Here is a 21,926-nt window from a genome sequence, read left to right on the forward strand (position 1 = left end):
CTCCTCGTTGTCCCCCCGCAAGTCCCGTCGTGCCCGTGGCCGGTCCCGACGTCACTCACGGGCAGGGATGGCATCCCCAAATCGCGCTGCATACTGTCGATGACATCCTTCAACATCAACTTGTATAAGGAGCTGTCGATTGGACCTCGGGGGACCCACTGGCGCTTCCCCTAGCAATCCGCATCGCGGTCTTTTGCCCAATCGGGCGACGACGGCGGGAAGACGATTGAGGGGTCGGGAACTCTGCCTCGGCGTCAGAGAGTTTGTGGGAACCGGCACTGCTGTTGTACTCCCCGGAGGCATTGATCTTCATCCACTTAGGCCAGCCAGCTTCAACACCCGAACTAAATTTGGCGGAAGTCTGCACCATAAGATAGACCTCCCAATATTTGAATTCCCCGAAACCCAATTCACTGTCGGGGAACTACTGGTGAAACAGAAGCTTCACATCATCTGCGGACATGCCGCTGGTTTCCGTACGGAGGTTGTTTTGATAGATGCCGGCAAATTAGCTGAACTGTCTCCTCAGCCGCTTCCACTGTTTCCGGCATTGCTCTCCATCGTGAGGCTTCCCACCTGGCAGTTTGAATTGGAGGTAGCTTTGGCTAATGCGCTACCACATTCTGTCGATATGATGGTTAGCCCTGACGTAGGGATCCTCGACTACACTGATCCAGGCCTTCGCCAGCGCTACGCACTCCCCTATGCTCCAGATGGTCCTCTTTCTCCCGCCGGCTTCATCCCCTCCTCCGCCCCACCCTCCTTCCCCGTACGCGAGGACGAGGTAGTGCCCTTGCCCTTCCCTCTCCCTTGCTTCCACGTCCCCCCTGCCGCCGGTGGCATCTCAGTGGGAGACTCTCTGATCGGAGATAGCCCCAACTCCTCAAAAGAGAAAATCTCAATGTCAGTGAACTGAGTCTCCAGAGTACTCTGGGGGGAATCACTAGACAATAAATCCATGTAGGGGCGATAAACATTGTCTCCAGGTGATTGGGGGACCCCCTGACTGCTTCCCCCGCAGCGGCAGGCATGCCCTGCACACCAAGGGTGGTACATATTGTAGTACCCGGGCAACATCCCCGCCATTTGGGGTTGGGGCATAATCGGCGCCATTCCAGGCATCATCCCGGACATCGATGCACTTCCGCCGGCATTTTCCCCAACTCTAACGGGAAAAGTCGGCGTTTGTGACTCGCTCGTGGCGGGGGAATCACTATCGTGGTGCTCCATTTATCTTCAAAAGAAATGAAAGTAGAGAGAAACTCGTTAAAACAAGTGGTGCGAACGAAATGAAGTTCAACGAGCCGTATATATAGAGTTTTTTTAAAAAAAAATTAAAATTAAAAATTGGGACGTCCGCCGTGACACCGCAATGGCGGACGTCACGACGGACGTCCCGGCCGACGTCGTCCGAAAGCCGCAGAACTCCGATGTCTACAAGCGATGTCCACGTCCGCAGGGTTTACGCCTAATGGCAGACGTCCGGCACGCTGGTCCGACTTCACCGGGACGCCCGCCGCTGCGGATTCTCTTAATCACAAATACTATTTGAATTAAATAACTTAGACCGCTAGAAAGAAGAAAAAAAATGCACTCCTATTGATTTGACATTGCAAAAAAGAATCAATTTTCAACTAATCCGATTTAGTCAACTGAAAACAGATGGTGAAATGGGGATTGATTGATTGATTCATGGTGCTAACCAATTACCAAAATCATCTCCGAGAATAGAAATGGGCGGCAGGAATTTGTTCTTCGCCGCAGTGATCAGCTTCTCCGCAGCTCTGATCACCTACAACATCATCATCTCCGCAAATGCCTCTCTCAAGCAAGAATTCCCCGGCCAATCTGCCACCAAATCCTCCGTTGACCCCATCATCAGAATGCCGACGGACTCCTCCAAGAAGAAGACGAGGCGCCTCTTCCACACCGCCGTCACTGCCTCCGACTCCATCTACAACACGTGGCAGAGCAGAGTCATGTACTACTGGTTCAAGCAGCAGAAATTGCGCCACCCCAATTCCGACATGGGCGGATTCACCAGAATCCTCCACACCGGCAAGCCCGATCGATTCATGGACGAGATTCCCACCTTCGTCGCCAATCCCCTCCCCGATGGAATCGACCAGGTTTAATTCTTTCTCCTACTTTTAATTCTTATATAAGCCCTTCAATTTGGGGGTTTTACTCAATTAGGTCACTTTTGATTCAAGCAAGTCCACGCCTTTCAGCTGCTCTTTTAATTTTTTATTAGTTTTTCAATTTGATTCACAAAGTTTGCTTCTTTTAATAATGGATCTCTCTTATGGCAGGGCTACATTGTCCTAAACAGGCCTTGGGCATTTGTGCAGTGGCTCCAACAAGTAAATATTGAAGAAGAGTAAGACATTGAAACACAACCACTTGCTATTTCTGGTTCTTGTAATGCATGCTTTACTTAATAAGTTTATATTGCACATGTGTTTTTTGATATAGCTACATACTTATGTCGGAGCCGGATCACATTCTGGTCAAGCCAATCCCAAACTTGTCCAGAGATGGCCTTGGGGCTGCCTTCCCTTTCTTCTACATCGAGCCTAAGAAATACGAGAAGGTCCTGCGCAAGTTCTTCCCTGAAGAAAGAGGACCGATTACTAACATCGATCCGATTGGGAATTCCCCAGTCATTGTAGGGAAGGTATCTTAAGCTGCCTCTGTTTCTTGCATTGCTACAAGGCCCTTTGGGAATTTATGATTTATCGAGTTGATTTTGTCGTAGGATGCTCTGAAAAAGATAGCTCCGACTTGGATGAATGTCTCCTTGGCTATGAAGAAAGATCCTGAAGTAGATAAAGCTTTCGGATGGGTCCTTGAGATGTAAGCTTCTTCCCGGCTGACTGAGATTAACAGACATATTTTGAACTAAGTTGTCTATTTATGAATTTAGGTATGCATATGCTGTTGCATCTGCTTTTCATGGTGTGGGCAACATTTTGTACAAGGAGTTCATGATTCAGGTGAGTTCTTCTCTATTTCCGTATAGTGGGTTATAATCAATGTAGAACTAATTTCCAGTGCCGAATTGTCGAACCCGTCATTCTTACTTTGTTTTAGGTCATTTTAGAACAGTTTTAGTTTGTTTTAGGTCATTTTATAAAATCCGAATTTGAAAAATACGGATGTCATTGTTAGATCATTTTAGGTCATGCTTATTATGATGACCTAAAAACAGATCAAAATGACATTCGTATTGTCTAAAAATGACCTTCATAGTGTGGTTATGAATATGATTGAGTTTTGCATATATCACAACTCGGGCTTACATTGTCTTGATTATGCTATTTAGTAATGAATGACCTATAAAGTTGACTATCTTGCTTAATTCACGACAGCCTCCTTGGGATACAACAATTGGAAAGTCTTACATAATTCACTACACTTACGGATGCGATTATGATTTACAGGTATATCTTCTTAATTTCCTTTGTTACATTTTGGTTTTCTATTCTATATACATTTAGTCGTCGTTCTTTTTCGCTTGGAATTTATGTATAGATACATATTGTCAGGGTAAGATGACTTACGGAAAGATTGGAGAGTGGAGATTCGACAAGAGGTCATATGACAATGTGTGGCCTCCGAGAAACCTTTCCCTGCCACCACCTGGTGTCCCGGAAAGTGTGGTATGAGCTCTAATAATACATACGCCTATGCATTTTTGTTCGAGAAATATATAGTACTGCATAAGTGAATGCAAGTTTGTTGTTGCAGGTGACATTGGTGAAGATGGTGAATGAAGCCACTGCAAATATTCCGAATTGGGGCTCCTAAGTGTTGCGTGTATTTTGTTGTATTCAATATTCATCATCATCATCATCATCAGGTAACAAACATGTAGATTCTCTGTTTTCATACATCAACCCTTTTCAACAGGGAATTATGCTCCCGCGGCTTGTAAATCGTTGATGAGGATTAATATTTTTCTGCTTTACACACAAATGAACAATGAAAGCCTTTCATATGATCAAAAGTTTTTATTATTGGCAATATCTTTATTGTATGTGTATGCTACACAACTGAATTTGGAGGTGAGCTCCATAGACATTCTCTTCATAAACTTTGGCATGATCATGATTGAATTGGGAATATCAAAACGACGTTGTTTTAATGGATTCACCCTACTACCGTTATGGTCGTAATAAAACATACATTTCTTATTACCACTAGTATCGAAATTGGTGTGGCAAAACAAAGCTTATCCTTCGACAATTCACCCCACCACCATTATGTAATCCCCTTGCAAGTTCCACTCCATCAAATAAGCCTCCATAAGGGTATCCACTATGGATAGCCGCTGCTATAGCCGCGGGTTGGGGCGGTCGCGGGGCGAACCATAGTGTAGGCGACGTCCGTCCCGGGTCTTTTTTAAATTGTTGGTATATTTTAATTCAATTAGAATAAAAATTATCGGACTATAATAATTAGAAGAAAAAAACCGCATGATTTAATAAAAAAAAATTAAAAATCACAATCCCCCCCGGACCCACAAATATTCCCCTTTAGGTATCAAACATACTCTCTCCGTCCCTGAAATTTTGTCACATTCTTCTATTTCCGTCCATACCACAAAATTTGTCATATTTCACTTTTTTACTATTTTTAATAATAGACCCAACAATCTAATAACTAATTGGGAAGGGAAGTTTTTTTTTAATTGGGAAGGGAAGTTGGATTTTATATTATTCATTTTTTTCCAAATAAATATCAAAAGGATGTTTAGATGGATTTAAATAACATACTATTAGCTTTATATTATTCATGATTGATCAAAATGTGTGAGAAATCAACATCAAAGTTTATAATTTCTGCAAACAAACTTTAAGTTCATCAAAAAATTAAGAGAATTAAAACAGTCTGTATATGGATTATATGGAGTATAGAGGATTATATTATGAGTAGAAAACATCAATATTATGTAATCAGAACTAAAACTCAATCGGAGAACTATCACAAAAATGTCATAAAATGTCGAGATTTTGCTGTCTAACAGGTACTGATAACAGCACCAACTTAAATTTAAAAAAAAAATCAAAACGCATCCTTTCAAAAAGTTTTAACAACCACCATCAAACTTCATATCACTGAACTCACATCGCTGTGAAGGCCTTCTTCCCAAGACCAGAAGAACCAGCTGGAATCACCTTAAGAACATTGAACCTCACAGTTTTGGACAATGGCCTGCACGAAATAACAAAGTTCAATAACTTTAAATTCCAGATTGAGTAATAGCATAAGAGACTGATAATGCATATGTGGGCACTGGTACTAACCTGCATTGACCAATGGTGACATGGTCGCCTTCCTTAACGCGAAAGCATGGGGAAATGTGAGCTGGTATGTTGGAGTGCCTCTTCTCATATCTAAAATTCAATGTATTAGAGCAGTCAGATACACAACCAAGAGAATAGAAGCCAGTAACATATAAAACAGAGCACGAGCATCATACCGTTGGTACTTCTTCACCCAGTGGAGGTAGTTACGTCTAACGATGATAGTCCTCATCATCTTTGCGCTGTGGCAAGTTCCAGCAAGGATACGCCCTCTGATGGATACATTACCAGTGAAAGGGCACTTCTTGTCAATGTATGTTCCTGCAAAAAGACATTGAGTTTCAGTAAAAATAAATAATTAGAAGCAACAAAACAAAGAAAAGAAGAGGATTTGATTACATTATCATAATTATGTGAATAACAGCAGGGTGCATTCAATTCAGTAACAATGAGCTAGGTTATATGCGCAGTCATTCAACAGCAAGATAATAATTTACAAAAAAATGCACAATTTGTGGTAGACTAGCACTTGAAAGCACAATTCACATATATCAAACACTAAAGAAACGGAGTATCACTTTTACCAGAGAAACCTAACATCACACATGCACACTTAGTCAAAAAAACAAATAAACACAGATTTCATCCAAGCTTCAATTCTCAAAATAAAACAGAGAATTAATGAAAATGAAATGCACAAACCAGTTGGATTGACAAGGGCAAAATATGATAAATAAAACAGCAAAAAAACGATATTCATGCAAAAACAAATAAGAATATTGCACCTTCAGAAGCCTCGCGTGGGGTTTTGAATCCGAGTCCAATGCTCTTAAAGTAGCGGTTACCTCCCTTTCCTGGGGCCTTACCCTTCCCTGACTTCTTAGAGCTACATTCAAACAAATACGAAATCAGATGAGTTATCGAAATCAGGATTCTATCCTCTACAATTCATCACACAAAACAACATATGGAAAAAATTAAAAGAGGAATTCGAATAGAGCTTCAACACAAGCAGCGTAGCGTATTCACATGAAATCTAAGATTACGCAAACATGAACTCACCATAGAAACACCTTGGGCTGCTTCAAAAAAGCCTTCTCGGTCTGCAAATCGGTAGAAAGCACAATCAAAATAAGCAGTGGCGATGAAGAAAACAAAGAGGCGAGATGTGGATAGAAGAAGGATGTACCTGTTCCGCCATGGCTGCGCGCGTGTGTGAGATTGTGTGTGGAGCAAAAACCCTAGTTGGCTGCAGCTGAGGAGTATGAAGCTGCGCAACTGGATTTGGTTATTTAAACATTTCAACATCATACCTCCATTTCTATTTGGGCCTACTTTCTGTATAAGGCTTATTAAAAGCCCAATAAAACTTCTTACTAAGGAGATCTATAGTTAATCATTTACTCCCTCCGTCCCGCACTACTCGCACGTATTTCCTTTTTGGGCGTCCCAAGTTACTTGCACTCTTTCCATTTTTAGTAAAAAATTTTACCTACAACCGTCATTTTTGACTTTCCTATACACTCATTCCTTAATCTCCGTGCCGAAAAGGAAATGAGCGAGTAGCTCGGGACGGAGGGAGTATTATATAGTGGGCCGAATTAAAAGATAAATCTGCAATTCGATTTAGTTTTTATATCTGACGAAAATTGTTATTTAAATTACAAATCAAGTCACGAAATTACTTGTTTCTCAATAATATTTAACGAACAAAAGTGTTTGTGAATCCACCGCTTTGGAATATTGAATACTCCAATAATACTCCCTCCGTCCCATAATAGACGTCATACTTGGGAGATGGCAGGAGATTTTAGGAGATGTTATTTTATGTGTTAAGTGGTGAAAGAAAATATAATTTTATAATTAATGTGAGAAGGAACATTTTTCTAAAAGAGAAAATGTGACATCTTTTGTGGGAGGGATAAACTAAAAAGAAAAGTGTGATATATACTATGGGATGGAGGGAGTATATTATTTGGATCCTTCCCACCAATACCCGAATATTTTAGTGCAAACATCCTACTACTTCATTTGAAGCAGAGAAAAATAGAAAAAGAAAATAGGTGAGTGGAGTGAAGGGATGATGAGATGAGATGAGATGAGATGAGATGTGAAGTAAGATATTTATAGATTAAAAATTATAAATAAAAGTAACTGAAATAATATTATATTTGGGAGCGGGAGCGGGAGCGGCCGGCACAGTTATCAGTGACCACCTACAAAACTACCGCACACGTCCAACCGGTTCTAGGCCCTGCTGTGAATGCATTAACGCTTTCCATTTTAAGAGCATCTCCAGTGGGCGGATGTCCCACTCGGACATCCACTAGGACATCCCAAAAACACCTCCTGCCACGTCACTAGGACTTCCCATCCCACTGCCACGTCACTAGGACATCCCCTGCACAATCCGCCCTTCCCATCGCCCTTCCCACTAGGACTTCCCGCAATAAAAAAAATCACAATAATGTAATTACGTAAAAACGGAATTATAATTTTGACAAGGAATACGGGAAAGCAAAATATGGGCAAAAATACATAGTCATAAAACATAAAAAAACATAGTTAGAAAAAAAAACAAAATACATAGTCATTCAAAAAAAGAAAAATACATAGTCCAATATCCCCGGCTCACTCCGCGCTTCCCTAGTCGCCCGTGCCGCCCCCGTCGCCCGTGCCAGCCCCGTGGCCCGTGTCGGCCCCGTCGTCCCCGCCGCTAATCTCGGCGCCATCATCTCCAATGGGTGGCATCCCCAAATCGCGCCGACATCCATCGATGACATCCTTCAAAGGCACGGTTCCGGACATCCTCCTCGGACATACCGCTGCTTGCCTGGCGGAGATTGTTTTGGTAGAGGCCCGCAAATCGACTAAGCTTAGGCCTCAACCGCTCCCACTGTTTCCGGCACTGTTCGGGAACGCGACGCTTCGCCCCAGCCGGTTTGTGTGTGTGGTAGGCTTCAGCGATGCGATACCACAGTCTGTCAATATGTTGGTTGGCACCGACATAGGGATCCTCGACTACTGAAACCCAAGCCTTCGCAAGCGCGACATTTTCCCACGGGCTCCATACCGTCCTCTTTCCCGTCTCATCCTCATCCTCCTCCTCTGCAACCGTTCGCGAGGAAGAGCCCGGGGCTTTCCCCTTGCCCTTGCCACGTCCCTTCCCCCTGCCTGGAGTCTCCCTGACTGGAGATAGCCCCAACTCCTCTAAAGAGAAAGTTTCCAAGTTGGTGAACTGAGTCTCCGGAACATAAGTGGAGGGGGTATCAGTAGACAGCATATCAATAACTGGCCGATAGACATCGTCCGCTTGTGGGCCCCTGCCACCCCCTCCCCCCGGCATCATCCCCGCCATCATCCCCGGCATCATCCCACCCATCCCCATCATATTTGGGGTCATGCCCCCCATCCCCATCCCCGGCCCCGGCATCATCATATTTGGGGTCATGCCCCCCATCCCCATCCCCATCCCCGCCATCATCCCTGGCATCATCATATTTGGGGTCATGTCCCCCATCCCCGTAGCCCTGGGCATCATACCACCCATCCCACTCATCCAATTGTACATGTAAGGGGACATCATCCCACCCATTCCACCCATCCCTGACATTGTCGGAACTGTTGTCGCATTTCCGCTAACGTTTCCCTCCAGGTCGATGGGAAACGCCGGAGTCTGCGACTCGCTCGTGGCAGGGGAGTTCCTATCGTTCTCCATTAAGTAGAAATGAAATTTGTAGTAAAAGAAGAGAGAAACTTGTTAACACAAGTGGTGCGAATGAAATGAAGTTCAACGAGCCGTATATATAGATTTTAAAAAAAAATTAATTACCGGACGTCCGACCCACTCCACAATGGCGGACGTCCGCCCGCCCGTCGCTCGCACGTCCGAGGACACCCGACGTCCTCACGGGATGTCCGTATCCGACCTTCGACGCCACAATGGCGGACGTCCCGGTCGCCCGTCGCGGACGTCCGATCGGACGTCCGCCATTGGAGATGCTCTAAGGGGATTGAAACAATAATTTGACGGGCAAATAAATTCACAGTTTTAAATCAATAAATTATTCAACCATTTTTAGGAATTTTTTATTATTCTGGTTTTCGTCTAATAGTAAGGACATTCACAACAAGGGACAGAAAATCAGCCCTGAAATCCGCTAATTTCAGACTCAATTTATTTCGTTATTTTTAATATTTTGATTATATTTTTTTTCATTTTCGATTAAGAACACAAATAACATAAATTAAAATGTGAATAATACAGTAGAACAAGAATGAAGGCTCCACCATTTTCCCACGTACAGTAGAGCCACAATGCCAAATGCTCTAATAGATAGATAGATCATTAGCAGTCAATTACGATTTTCCAAACAATTTGAAATAGCGACAATTCTAAAACTAATACCAAAACTAAAATTGAAATATAAACCACCGTGGTGAGTGGAGTAGGGTTACATTTAAGGTGCCAAAGACTATGACTATGACTATGACTATGACTATGACTATGGTAAACATAAAGGATGACAAAGATGTTATGCATATGTTGTCGTATCTTGAATTAAGAATGTGACTACATGTGTATATTGTTGGTGGAACACATGAGCTTAAAGAGGCTGAGGGTGGTGTGGGAGGGAGGCAGGCAGGCTCCATGAGGTTGATGGTGGTGTGGGAGGCAAACCTGATGGATGCGGTAAGGATGAGACTGAGGGAGATATGCAGAAGATGAGTGAGGATGTAGGGAAACTGTGGGGCGGCATTAGCCTTTATTTTTATTTTTATTTTCATTACACGAGAGGGTAGAGCCCTTAAGAAAATACTACTGTATCCAACTCGTACCAACTTTAACTGAAAATATAAGTTGATTAGAAAGGATTTCTAGGCTATTGGCATTAATCATAAATTATTAATTGAAATTTTAGTTAATCTGATTAATCAAACTTAAATGTACATGACTATTTTTATCTTTGAGAAAGATAAAAATATATGGTTGTATATTCCAAATTTTATTAATTTTTTTATTTTTTCATGGTATGACTACTTAACACTCTAACCGCTGGAAAATAAAATATTATCATTTGAGTAATAAAAACAATTTATTGTACGTATATTTCAATTTTCTTTTATCTTTTAAAAGAAAAAAACTAAATTAGACTGGTGGGCTACTGCCTACTCTCCATTGGATTTTAGATAGAATAGGCCCAAATGGCTAATAAAAAGGTCTATTGAATACTAATAAAGCCCATATGATTGTCAATCAACCAACTTTTTTTAGCTTCTCTACCCTTGCCATTGTTCAACTTTATGCAAACTCTAAGTGTAATACTCCCTTCGTTCCTTGTTAATAGAATATTTTTTTTTCAGCACGTAGTTTATAAATAGTGTGTTAAAATGGATGGTGGAAAAAGTAAGAAAGAATAAAGTAAGAAAGATGAAGAGAGAATAAAGTAAAGGGGAAAATTACTTTTTACCAAAAATAGAAATGACATAAATAACTTAGAACTTCTCAAAAAAAAATAACTCTATTAATATGGAACAGGGAGAAATACTCTATTAATATACCACTTATAATTGTTTCTCACACTTAATCTCCCTCTATTAATATACCACACTTAATTGTTTCTCACACTTAATTGTTTCTCTTTTCAATTCCTTCATAAATTGGGATTTTAAATTACAATTATTTCAATCATAAATTGGGATTTTAAATTACAATTATTTCAATAATAGGTAGTTATAGATTTCCATGGCGCGCGTATTCACACTAGACTTCACTTTATCAATTTATGCTTGTAAAAATTACTATATTCGTCCTAATTCGTTTGATGTTTTGCTAAAATACGACAATCAATTTAATTATAATCTCTTTACAGAAAATAAAAAAAGGTAAATAGCCATTTAAATCACCAAGTTTAAGTTAATATATGGTATCTCACAAAAATTGAAGACAACTAATTAAATCACGAAGTTTCAATTTTTCTAGGTTATCCATGGATCGAGTCAAATTTTTAGGCGAAATCTTTGATGACGTGGCAGTCGAAATATCCTACCTGGACATACCGGCAAGCAGTCTAAACGACGTGTTTCCTAATTTCTAAAGTTGCAGGTAAGTGTTTAGAGCATCCACAATGGTTTTCGCCCAGCCATAGCCCAGCCACAAACTCCTCCTGGCACATCATCAACACTAAAAATCCTCCTGCCACATCATCAGAACAAACAAATAGCCCAGCAATAGCCTAGCCACATCACTCAAAATTATATAAAACAAATAATTGACAATCACAAAAAATACGGAATTAAATTTACGACACAGATACGGGAAAATCCAATAATTTTATTTAAATAAAAACAGTACATTTTAAAAAATTACATAATTAAAAAAAACTAACGACGTGCATTCTTCCGCGCCCACAACTCTTCAATTAAATCCTTTTGGAGTCGAATATGAGCATCCGTTTGGCGCATGTCGGCATGTGCTTGGAGGAGGCCGGCTTCATCGTACGGGACCCCCCTTCGCACGTTGGGGGCGGCCATGTCGTGGCTTGGACCGGCTTCATTATCGTCGTTGGCCCAACTAGTCAGTTGAACACCTTCATCTTCGACAATCATGTTGTGCATGATAATACAGGCGTACATTATATCAGCAATGTAGTCGATATGCCACAAACGCATTGGACCCCTAATTGCCGCCCATCGAGACTGGAGCACACCAAATGCGCACTCCACGTCCTTGCGCGCCGACTCCTGCCGTTCCGCAAAGTAGGCCTTCCTCTCATCTGATGCGCATCTGATCGTCTTCCCAAAGACGGGCCACCTAGGGTATATCCCATCTGCCAAGTAGTAGCCCATATCATGCCAGTTGCCGTTGACGATCAATCTCACGGTTCGTATAGGCCTCTAACGCTTCGTTCATTCGACGTTCGTACTCCTCAGCATCCCCACCACTACCACCACTACTACCACCAACGTTGCTCATTTCCCGTTGTTGATCTTGTACAGAAATTAAGATAGAGAGAGTACTCGTTAAAACAAGTGGTGCGAATGAAAATGACGTGCAAAGCGCGTATATATAGTATTTAGAAAATTAAAAAAAATCGCTCGCCGGTCCGGAGCCTGCAATGGCGGCGAGTAGACCGGCGAGCGCATCGGCCAACGCTCACCGATTTTTTCACCGAAATGGCGCTCGCCAGTTACAATGGTTTGGCGAGCGAACCGGCGAGCGCCGGAGATCGGCTAGCCGGTCCGCTCACCGCCATTATGGATGCTCTTATGGCTTTCAGAATTAGAACGACTCCGTTTTTATTTCTTTATAGTATTAAATATATATATGTAATTACATGTCATCTAAATAACACACATAGGGGTCACATATTTAAATATATCCATGTCATCGCCGGAAAATTTGACCCATGGGATAAGCTAGAACAATTAAAAGTTGTGATTAATTAGTTGTTCAAACTTTGAGTGATACACCAGATTTTGACAAAAGTTGTGATTTAAAATCCTAAATGAAAATATTGTTAGAATATGTTAGAATATACGAGCAAATCAAATTAAGAGGATATCATGGGATTTATTTCCATATAGAGTGTGTATATTTTTAGGTGTATATTATGTATTTCTTGTTCCCTACTTCATCCCCCTCTATAAAGGGTGATCATTGTGAACGTTATAATTCATTCAATACAATTGATACATTCTCCCCAATACAATTAAACACGGTATCACGAGCCATACGATCCTAACCCTAAACACAAGCCGTTTTTTTCCAAAGCACAAGAACTCATAATCTTGTTCATCACACGACTCATATCAGCCACGAACCTGCACCAATTAGCAAAATCAAGTGAAAGCAACCGATGGCCACAAAAACAATTGAATCAGTTTCAATAGGAATCAAACTAGATGGGAATAACTTTCCTGTCTGGTCTCGTCTAATGCGAATAGCAGTTGGAGGTCGTGAATTGCTCGACCATCTTGAAGGCGATACAGATCCACCCAAGAAAGACGACCCGAAATTCAAATCATGGCAGGCGGAAGATTACGTCGTTTTTTCTTGGTTGATCCAAAACATGGAGCAACGCTTGATGTTACAGTTTGCTCAACACCAAACTGCGGCCGCAATATGGCATAGCCTCGCTACCATGTTTGGCACTCGCAAGGATCCTGTCCAGATATATGATCTGGAGGATCGAACCAACAAGCTGGTTCAAGGAACTGATACACTCGAAGCCTACTGGGCGGTGCTGCAGAACTTATGGGTCGGGATGGATAACCGGAAGCCCTGCCCATACACATGTTGCGACAAAGGTGTCAAGATCTATCAGACGGAGACAAAAATCAAGAGACTCCATCAATTCCTCTCCGGCGTGAACAGCAAATACGATGGACTCCGGAGGGAGTTGTTAAAGGAAGACCCTGCACCCGACACCGAGACCGCGCTCGGGATTTTGAAGCAAGAGGAAGAACGCAACGGGATCTGGAGGCAGCCCCTACTTCCAGATTCTGGTATCGGCGCCGGATTCGGAATCCGTCCTTCTAACCCTCCTCATCCGCATCAACAGAATCGACAGCCACCTCGTGGCCAGCAACCGCAACCGCCACGCCGAGGCCAACCTCCGACCGGATCTGCCTCAAATCGGAATAGAGAAAAGGAAGATAAATCCAAACTTTATTACACCCATTGTCAGATGCCTCGACATACTAAGGAAACATGTTTCCAGTTAATAGGATACCCGGAATGGTGGGAGGTCCATTCCGGAATCAGACGGCCAGAGGGAGGTCCGCCGTCAGTTTTCCTACCAACGAACAAGACATTCAGTCCGGAGGCGATTCAAATGGGACTTCTTACAGAACACCTGGACGTGGTCCGACGGAGACGGCAACCGGCGGGTGGTGGGCGGCGAACCCAGTGGTCAACGACAGGGAGGCGCAGCCGACGGGAGCAACAGCTAATCTCGCGGCGCAGACAAGCTTTGGAGGTAACGGGTTTAGGTTTTTCAATCTAAACCCACAATCCACCTTATATTTAGATAAATAACCCCATTACATGCATGATTTAGGAATTGCACCCCAGAATTGTGATACATTGCGAATCGACCCCAGAATTATGTGTAGTAATCGTTTTGCAATCCTTGATAATGGTTCTGAAAATTCCAAGGCGTGTTATGTTAAAAAATCAGTTACAGAATATGATAGGGGATGGATATTTGATTGTGGAGCGACAGACACTATGACATATGATAAGTCTGATTTTGATGAATTGTTTCAAGCTAAACGTACTTATGTGGAAACCGCTGGTGGTGATTTGGCTCCTGTGGAAGGGGCAGAAACTGTGAAAATTTCTCCTACTTTGACAATATCAAATTGTCTCTATGTTCCATCTCTATCACAAAAATTAATGTCTATTAGTCATGTAACTAGGGAACTCAATTGCACTCTGTTGATGCATCCAAAATTTTGTTTACTACAGGATATCCGGACGGGGAAGATCATTGGGCGTGGCACTGAGCGCCGAGGGTTGTACTATATAGACGAGATAGCTCAAACTGGCAGGGCAATGCTGCCTTACGGATCTTCGGAACGGGACTTATGGTTATGGCATAGGCGGTTAGGGCACCCGTCTTCTAGTTATTTGAATATTTTATTTCCGCACCTTTTTAAGAATTCAGTTTTTTAGTGTGAGACTTGTATTTTGGCCAAGAACAAACGACAGACTTTTAAACCCAGTAATACTAGAGTCGGTTCTGTTTTCTCGCTTGTTCATTCCGATGTGTAGGGTCCGGCTCCAGTACTTTTTTTTTCATACATAGGAGTTTGAGATACATTCGGCAAGCGAACTAGCCCGCCACAGCCCCTCGTGGCTCGAATACTTTAGCTTCCCTCCGACGGGTTCAGGCGTGAACTAGCCAATGTTGGCTCGTAGACTGCACTCCCTCTGACGAGTTCAGCCCCGGTAGACTACCGGTCACCCTCAGACGCGTCCAGGCTCGAAAGCTTGCCAAGCCCCAAGGAAACAACCTTGAACAGGCCCACAGGGAAATTAATCCCAAAGTCGCGCCATCCAGAAGTTGAACTCAAGACCTCCAGGATGGTGCCATATCCTTGCCACCCTTCTCAACCACTTGAGCTAGGGGGCTTGGATCGGCTCCAGTACTTGGGGGATGAGGATTTCGGTATTTTGTTACTTTTATTGATGATTGCACCCTCATGACTTGGGTGTATTTTCTAAAAAATAAATCTGACGTCTTTGAAAAGTTTACATTTTTTTATAATTTGATCCTTACTCAGTTCAATACAAAAATCAAAACCCTTAGGTCTGATAATGGGGGAGAATTTGTTAACACAAAAATGAGAGACTTTTGTGCCCAAACTTGTTTAGTACACCAAACTTCTTGTGCTTACACACCTGAGCAAAATGGGGTAGCTGAACGTAAAAATCGTATTATTCTTGAAATGACTAGGGCCCTCCTTTTTTACTCAAAAGTCCCAAAATCCTTCTGGCCAGAAGCCGTTGCCACATCTGCCTACCTTATTAACCGTTTGCCGACAAAAATACTTGACAAAAGAAACCCTCTCCAAGTCCTGTCCACACTAACCAATCGTCCTCCCGCATTATCTCTATATCCCCGTATATTTAGTTGCTTTGTCTATGTCCATATCCCAAAACATGAGCGTACAAAACTTTATCCCTGTGCCGTCAAATGTGTCTTTGTTGGGTATGGGTCTAATCAAAAGGGCTATAGATGCTACAATCCCAAAACTAGACAGATCACCACAACCATGAATTGCACCTTCCTAGAAACAGAATTCTTCTACAATACCCAACTTACCAGCCAGGGGGAGAGTGAAATAGACTTCAATGCTAGTGACATGTTAAGTTGGGCACCTACGACCATCAATCATAATCCTACTGGAGATCGACCCGAGTCAGATACATCTGTCGCCGAGCAAGTTTTGCCTACTGTACAACCCGAGGAGCCCATTGCTCACCCAACGTCGCCTCCCGCTTTGGTATCCAAGGTAAATAATGTCGTTGAGAATTCCCTTACTACTGACAATATGCATGATGAGATTATTGACAGGGATACCGGACAATACATCCTACCTCCAAGGAGCACGAGAGGAATTCTGCCAAAACGGTATTCTCCAGAGAAGATAGACAGACGGTCAAGATACGCGATAGGAAATATGGCCAAGGCAAACATGACAAAGATGGCAAGGGCGTTTGAAGCTGCTTTATATGAAGAAGAGGAAATTCCACAGACATGGATGGAGGCTATCAAAGTCAAACATTGGAGAGAAGCAATGTTGTTGGAGTTAAAAGCATTGGCAAGGAATCACACTTGGGTGAAGTGTCTTCTTCCTGAAGGGATGAAACCTGTAGGTTGCAGATGGGTATATACGATAAAGAGAAGACCAGATGGATCCATTGAAAGATACAAAGCCCGCTTAGTGGCAAAAGGATACACTCAGACATACGGCGTAGACTACTCAAAGACATTCTCCCTTGTGGCTAAAATGAACAATGTACGAGTACTACTATCTATTGCAGCCAATAAGGACTAGCCATTGCATCAGTTCGATGTAACAAATGCCTTCCTACACGGTGAGCTGAAGAAGGAAGTCTATATGGTGGCTCCTCCTGGTTTTGAAGTTGAGTTTGCAGCTGGAGAAGTCTGCTTATTAAAAAGGACTTTGTATGGGTTGAAACAGTCTCCAAGAGCTTGGTTTGGGAGGTTTACAGAGGTGATGAAAAAATATGATTACCAACAGAGTCATGCTGATCATACACTGTTCTTGAAGAAGAAAGGAGACAAGATCACGTGTTTAATAATCTATGTTGACGACATGATCATCACAGGAGACGACACAGAAGAGATAGAGCAGTTGAAAAAGAATCTTGCCAAGGAATTTGAGATGAAAGATTTAGGGGAACTCAAATACTTCCTAGGCGTTGAAGTCTTAAGATCAAGGGAAGGAATCTTCATTAGTCAAAAGAAGTACATTCTTGATCTATTAGCAGAACAGGGATGATGGAGTGCAAACCGGCAGAGACACCAATTGTTGTGAATCATGGACTTCAGATTGTAGAAGGAGCAAAACTAGCCGATAAAGAAAGGTATCAGAGACTAGTAGGTATGTTGATTTACCTATCTCACACCAGACCCGACATAGCTTATGCAGTTAGTGTGGTTAGTCAGTTTATGCATCGCACGCAAAACGATCACCTTGAAGCGACATTAAGAATAGTCAGATATTTGAAGAGGACTTTTGATCATGGAATAATGTTTAGGAAAAATGGACACTTTGAAGTTCATGGATACACAGACGCTGACTGGGCTGGGAACCCGATGGATAGAAGATCAACCTCAGGGTACTTTACCTTTGTAGGGGGAAACCTTGTCACGTGGAAAAGTAAGAAACAAAAGGTTGTGGCATTATCAAGTGCTGAAGCTGAGTTCAGGGGCATTAGGAACGGTTTAATGGAAGTATTTTGGCGTAGAGGGTTGATGAGTGAATTAGGACTTGTGTCACAATACACTTGTCAATTATTCTGTGATAACAAGGCAGCAATCAATATTGCAGAAAATCCAGTCCAACATGATCGAACAAAGCACGTTGAAGTGGACAGACATTTCATCAAGGAAAATATTGAATCTGGTATTGTTGAATTTCCTTTTGTTCGCTCTGAAGATCAGTTAGCTGATATTCTGACTAAAGCAGTGGGAGTAAAGGATTTCTATGAAGTGCTTGGCAAGTTAAGTATCGGAAATCTCGTGACTTAACTTGAGGGGGAGTGTTAGAATATGTTAGAATATACGAGCAAATCAAATTAAGAGGATATCATGGGATTTATTACCATATAAAGTGTGTATATTTTTAGGTGTATATTATGTATTTCTTACTCCCTACTTCATCCCCCTCTATAAAGGGTGATAATTGTAAACGTTATAATTCATTCAATACAATTGATATATTCTCCCCAATACAATTAAACAAATATGAGCACTATCTATCTAAGAATATGCCACCTATGCAAAAGTGTGGGTCCCATAAATGATTTGTTATTGCATTGTAATGTCCATTTCATTCTCCGCCTAAATAGGAAATTCTGACATTGGATGTATTTCATGTTCAAACCACATTCCTCTACAATCTTTATTGAATAATGTAGTTTGCTTGTAATTGCAGAGCTATTGACACCAAATGAGAGAGAGAGAGAGAGAGAGAGAGAGGCGCATGGCAAGACCACCAAGTGGAAATTTGAAATTAGAGACAAACATCCCTTTCTTTTGCCTTCCCCAGATATTCCTCTCAGTTTCTTTGTTTTGTTTTCAGGCATAAATTTTGCCTTTCCCCATTGTCTCACATCCCTTTATCTCAATTTTCAACATTTTCAATCAATAAACTCTTGATTTTTTGGAAGCTCCCCTTTATCCCAGGTATACGCTTGATGTTATTCCATTTTTGGATTTTGTTTCGTGCGCTTCTATTTTAATTTCTCTGCAAGCAACCTTTTTCATATTTGGAGATTGGATTTTCTATTTATTGAAGGAGAGATTGGTTTTGGAAACATTCCCTCATTTGTTTCATGCGTTTAATTAATGCAATTGATTTGATTTGATTTGATTTGTTGTGTTTTAAGGTAGGTTTGATTGAGCATTTGATTGATTTTTGGGGTTGAGAGATATGGGAAAGCCTACCACCGCTAGGAGGAGATACCAAATAGGGTCGAAATCCGACGCGAAGGGCGGCAAACGCGATGAAGACACCGCCATTTTCATCTACATGTCTAAGGAATTGAAGCAAGAAGGGAAGCGGTTGTACCAGAAACACGACCATGAGGGCGCCATGTTGAAGTATGTGAAGGCCCTCAAATTGCTTCCACCCAATCACATCGATGTTGCATCGCTGCGGACTAACATGGCAGCTTGCTACATGCAAGTGGGGATCGGTGAGTACCCGAGAGCTGTAAACGAGTGCAATATGGCGCTTCAAGTAGCTCCCAAGTATAGCAAGGCTCTGCTTAAGAGGGCGAGGTGCTATGAGGCTTTGAATAGGCTTGACTTGGCTCTAACAGATGTGAGTATTGTGTTGAGTATGGAGCCTAATAACACCACTGCGTTGGAGGTTGCGGAGAATGTGAGAATGGGGATTGAGAAAGGCGGCCTTCCGACTGGAGATAAGGAGGTTATTTTGCCCCATGAGAATGTTCATCCGCCTGTACCCCCACCCCTGCCTGTGCCTGGGAAGATGGCCAAAGAGAAGGGGAAAAGGAAGAAAAATACCAAGCTGAAGAATGTCAGTGAAGTTGTGGAAAAGAAGACAGAGCATAGGGTGGTTGTAGAGGAGAAAATGGTTATGAAGACGGTGAAATTGGTTCATGGTGAGGATATACGAGGGGCGCAGTTACCTCCCAATTGCGGGGCTCGTCTGTTGAGGGATATAGTTGTTGACAGGTTCCCAAGTTTGAATGGTGTGCTGATCAAGTATAAGGATCAAGAAGGTGACTTGGTTACCATCACTACCACGGATGAGCTGAAGGTAGCTGAAGGACTGGCTCATCGTCAAGGATTTTTAAGACTGTATATTGCTGAAGTTAGTCCCGACAAAGAACCTATTTATGAAGGAACGGGCATTGAAGAAGCATTAAGCAAAGGCCATCAGAAACCATTGGTGGTAACAAAGAACATTCATGTAGATGACAAAGGGACTTGTATTGAGGATTGGATCGTCCAGTTTGCAAGTCTGTTCAAGAGTCACGTCGGGTTCGACTGTGATTCTTACATGGATATTCATCAAATGGGAATGAAATTATATTCAGAAGCACTGGAAGATACTGTTACAAGTGTAGAAGCCCAAGAGTTATTTGACATAGCTGCAGTCAAGTTCCGGGAGTTAACTGCTTTAGCCTTGTTTAACTGGGGAAACGTTCACTTGTCTAAAGCAAGGAAAAGGATGGTTTCTGCTGAACATAGTTTATCTGAAGCCGCTGAATCTTCGGTGAATCGAGTTAAAGATGCTTATGATTGGGCAAAAAAACAATACACAAAGGCGGGCATGAAGTATGAGGAAGCTCTTAAAGTCAAGCCAGACTTTTATGAAGGGTATCTTGCTCTTGGCCTGCAGCAATTTGAACAAGCAAAGCTTTCTTGGTATTATGTACTTGGGAGCAAGTCTGACTTGGAGTTAGACTCGTGTTCACATATATTGGAACTATATAACAAGGCTGAAGATAGCATGGAGAAAGGGATGCAAATCTGGGAAGAGATGGAAGAACAACGCCTTAATGGAATCTCGAAATATGAAACAGATAAAGCTTTGTTTCAAAAATTTGGCTTGGGTGGTTTATTTAAAGATATCTCGGTTGATGAAGCTTCTGAGCAAGCAAAAAATATGAGTTCCCAGATCAATCTCTTATGGGGCACAATGTTGTATGAGCGTTCAGTTGTGGAATATAAGTTGAGTCTCCACACTTGGGAAGAATGCCTTGAGGTTGCAGTTGAAAAGTTTGAACTCGCTGGAGCATCAGAAACAGATATTACTGTAATGATAAAAAATCATTGTTCGAACGAAACTGCTTTAGAAGGTATACAATTTGGTTTATTATTGCTTGTTTGACGTTTTCCATAAATGGTTCCTTCACTTGCTCATCCTTCCCCTCTAATGTGTCTAATGTAGGATTCAAGGTCGATGATCTAGTACAGGCATGGAATGAGATTGATTCCGATAGGTGGCGATCTAATGTGACATCTTCCCACATGGAACCACTTTTCAGAAGACGCTCTTCCAACCTTCATTCAGCTATGGAGAATTTTGAGTGACCTCTTTTGATGATTAAATAGAAGGCCATAACATTAGAGTTATTTGTAAGTGCTTGTTTACCCCTGGATTCTTTAGGTATGGAACTTATTTATTTCTTTTACTCCCAACATTTATCTTATCTGTCTATTTCTTCTAACCAAAGATGTAGCATATAATGTCTGGCACAGTTTTTCTAAAATGTGATCTGATTGCTAAGGTAGAACGAATAATTGATTCCTAATAAAAGCTAGATGTGTGAAAGAGACAGTTCTATTGTTCCATGCATTGTTTAGCAACTCTGTGGCACCTAAAAGTGTTTAATAAATGCATTGTTGAGGAAAACTTACTTCCCTAACTGATGGAAATTTACACTTCATTTTGCAGGTCACATATAGTTGTTTTGGGACTTTTCTTTCTGGTTGAAGTGAAAGAAAAACTCAATTCAGAGTCTCAATTACATGTTGGTTCGTGGCAATATCGTTTCTTTTTTTGTTGTTGTTTTAGTTGCAAAGTTGTTTGATTTGTTATTCGGCTCTTTGGATGATTAGGGATGGCCTGATCTATCTAAAGTGTTTGGTCCATTCTCAGTATTTTTATTTTTTATTTTTAATTTTTAATTTTTTATTTTTTGGGAAAGAGATAGAGAGAGCATACATACAGAAAAAAGAGTATTGAATGGATGCATGTGGGTAACTATAATAGTTTGCCTTTGATTGGGATCCTAGATTTTCATCCTGGCATCTTCATCTCATTACATAGGGTGAATCTCTATGTATAGTCTTTGTTCACCCTTTGGCTTTCTTCTTGTGA

General features: G+C 41.8%; 3 protein-coding genes across 3 annotated transcripts; 2 read left to right on the forward strand and 1 right to left on the reverse strand.

Annotated features, from left to right (window-relative positions):
- Nucleotides 1-1,602: 1,602 nt before the first annotated feature.
- Nucleotides 1,603-4,034, forward strand: LOC121753616 (hydroxyproline O-arabinosyltransferase 1-like). The gene is made up of 8 exons (XM_042148835.1): nt 1,603-2,129; nt 2,313-2,380; nt 2,476-2,677; nt 2,759-2,856; nt 2,927-2,996; nt 3,372-3,443; nt 3,549-3,662; nt 3,751-4,034. Exons 1-8 carry the CDS (start codon nt 1,734-1,736, stop codon nt 3,808-3,810), a joined length of 1,080 nt encoding a protein of 359 aa, XP_042004769.1. The 5' UTR covers nt 1,603-1,733; the 3' UTR covers nt 3,811-4,034.
- Nucleotides 4,035-4,874: 840 nt separating this feature from the next.
- Nucleotides 4,875-6,582, reverse strand: LOC121753636 (40S ribosomal protein S11-like). Its single transcript, XM_042148863.1, has 6 exons — nt 6,499-6,582; nt 6,372-6,412; nt 6,095-6,195; nt 5,486-5,630; nt 5,310-5,399; nt 4,875-5,217 (listed from the first exon to the last, which is right to left on the reverse strand). Exons 1-6 carry the CDS (start codon nt 6,508-6,510, stop codon nt 5,127-5,129), a joined length of 480 nt encoding a protein of 159 aa, XP_042004797.1. The 5' UTR covers nt 6,511-6,582; the 3' UTR covers nt 4,875-5,126.
- Nucleotides 6,583-19,001: 12,419 nt separating this feature from the next.
- On the forward strand, nt 19,002-21,136 carry LOC121754449 (protein PHOX1-like). Its single transcript, XM_042149810.1, has 2 exons — nt 19,002-20,901; nt 20,994-21,136. The coding sequence occupies exons 1-2, from the start codon at nt 19,002-19,004 to the stop codon at nt 21,134-21,136; spliced, it is 2,043 nt and encodes a 680-aa protein (XP_042005744.1).
- Nucleotides 21,137-21,926: the final 790 nt, after the last annotated feature.

This window comes from Salvia splendens, chromosome 11 (assembly GCF_004379255.2).
Source record: "Salvia splendens isolate huo1 chromosome 11, SspV2, whole genome shotgun sequence".
Classification (NCBI taxonomy): Eukaryota; Viridiplantae; Streptophyta; class Magnoliopsida; order Lamiales; family Lamiaceae; genus Salvia; species Salvia splendens.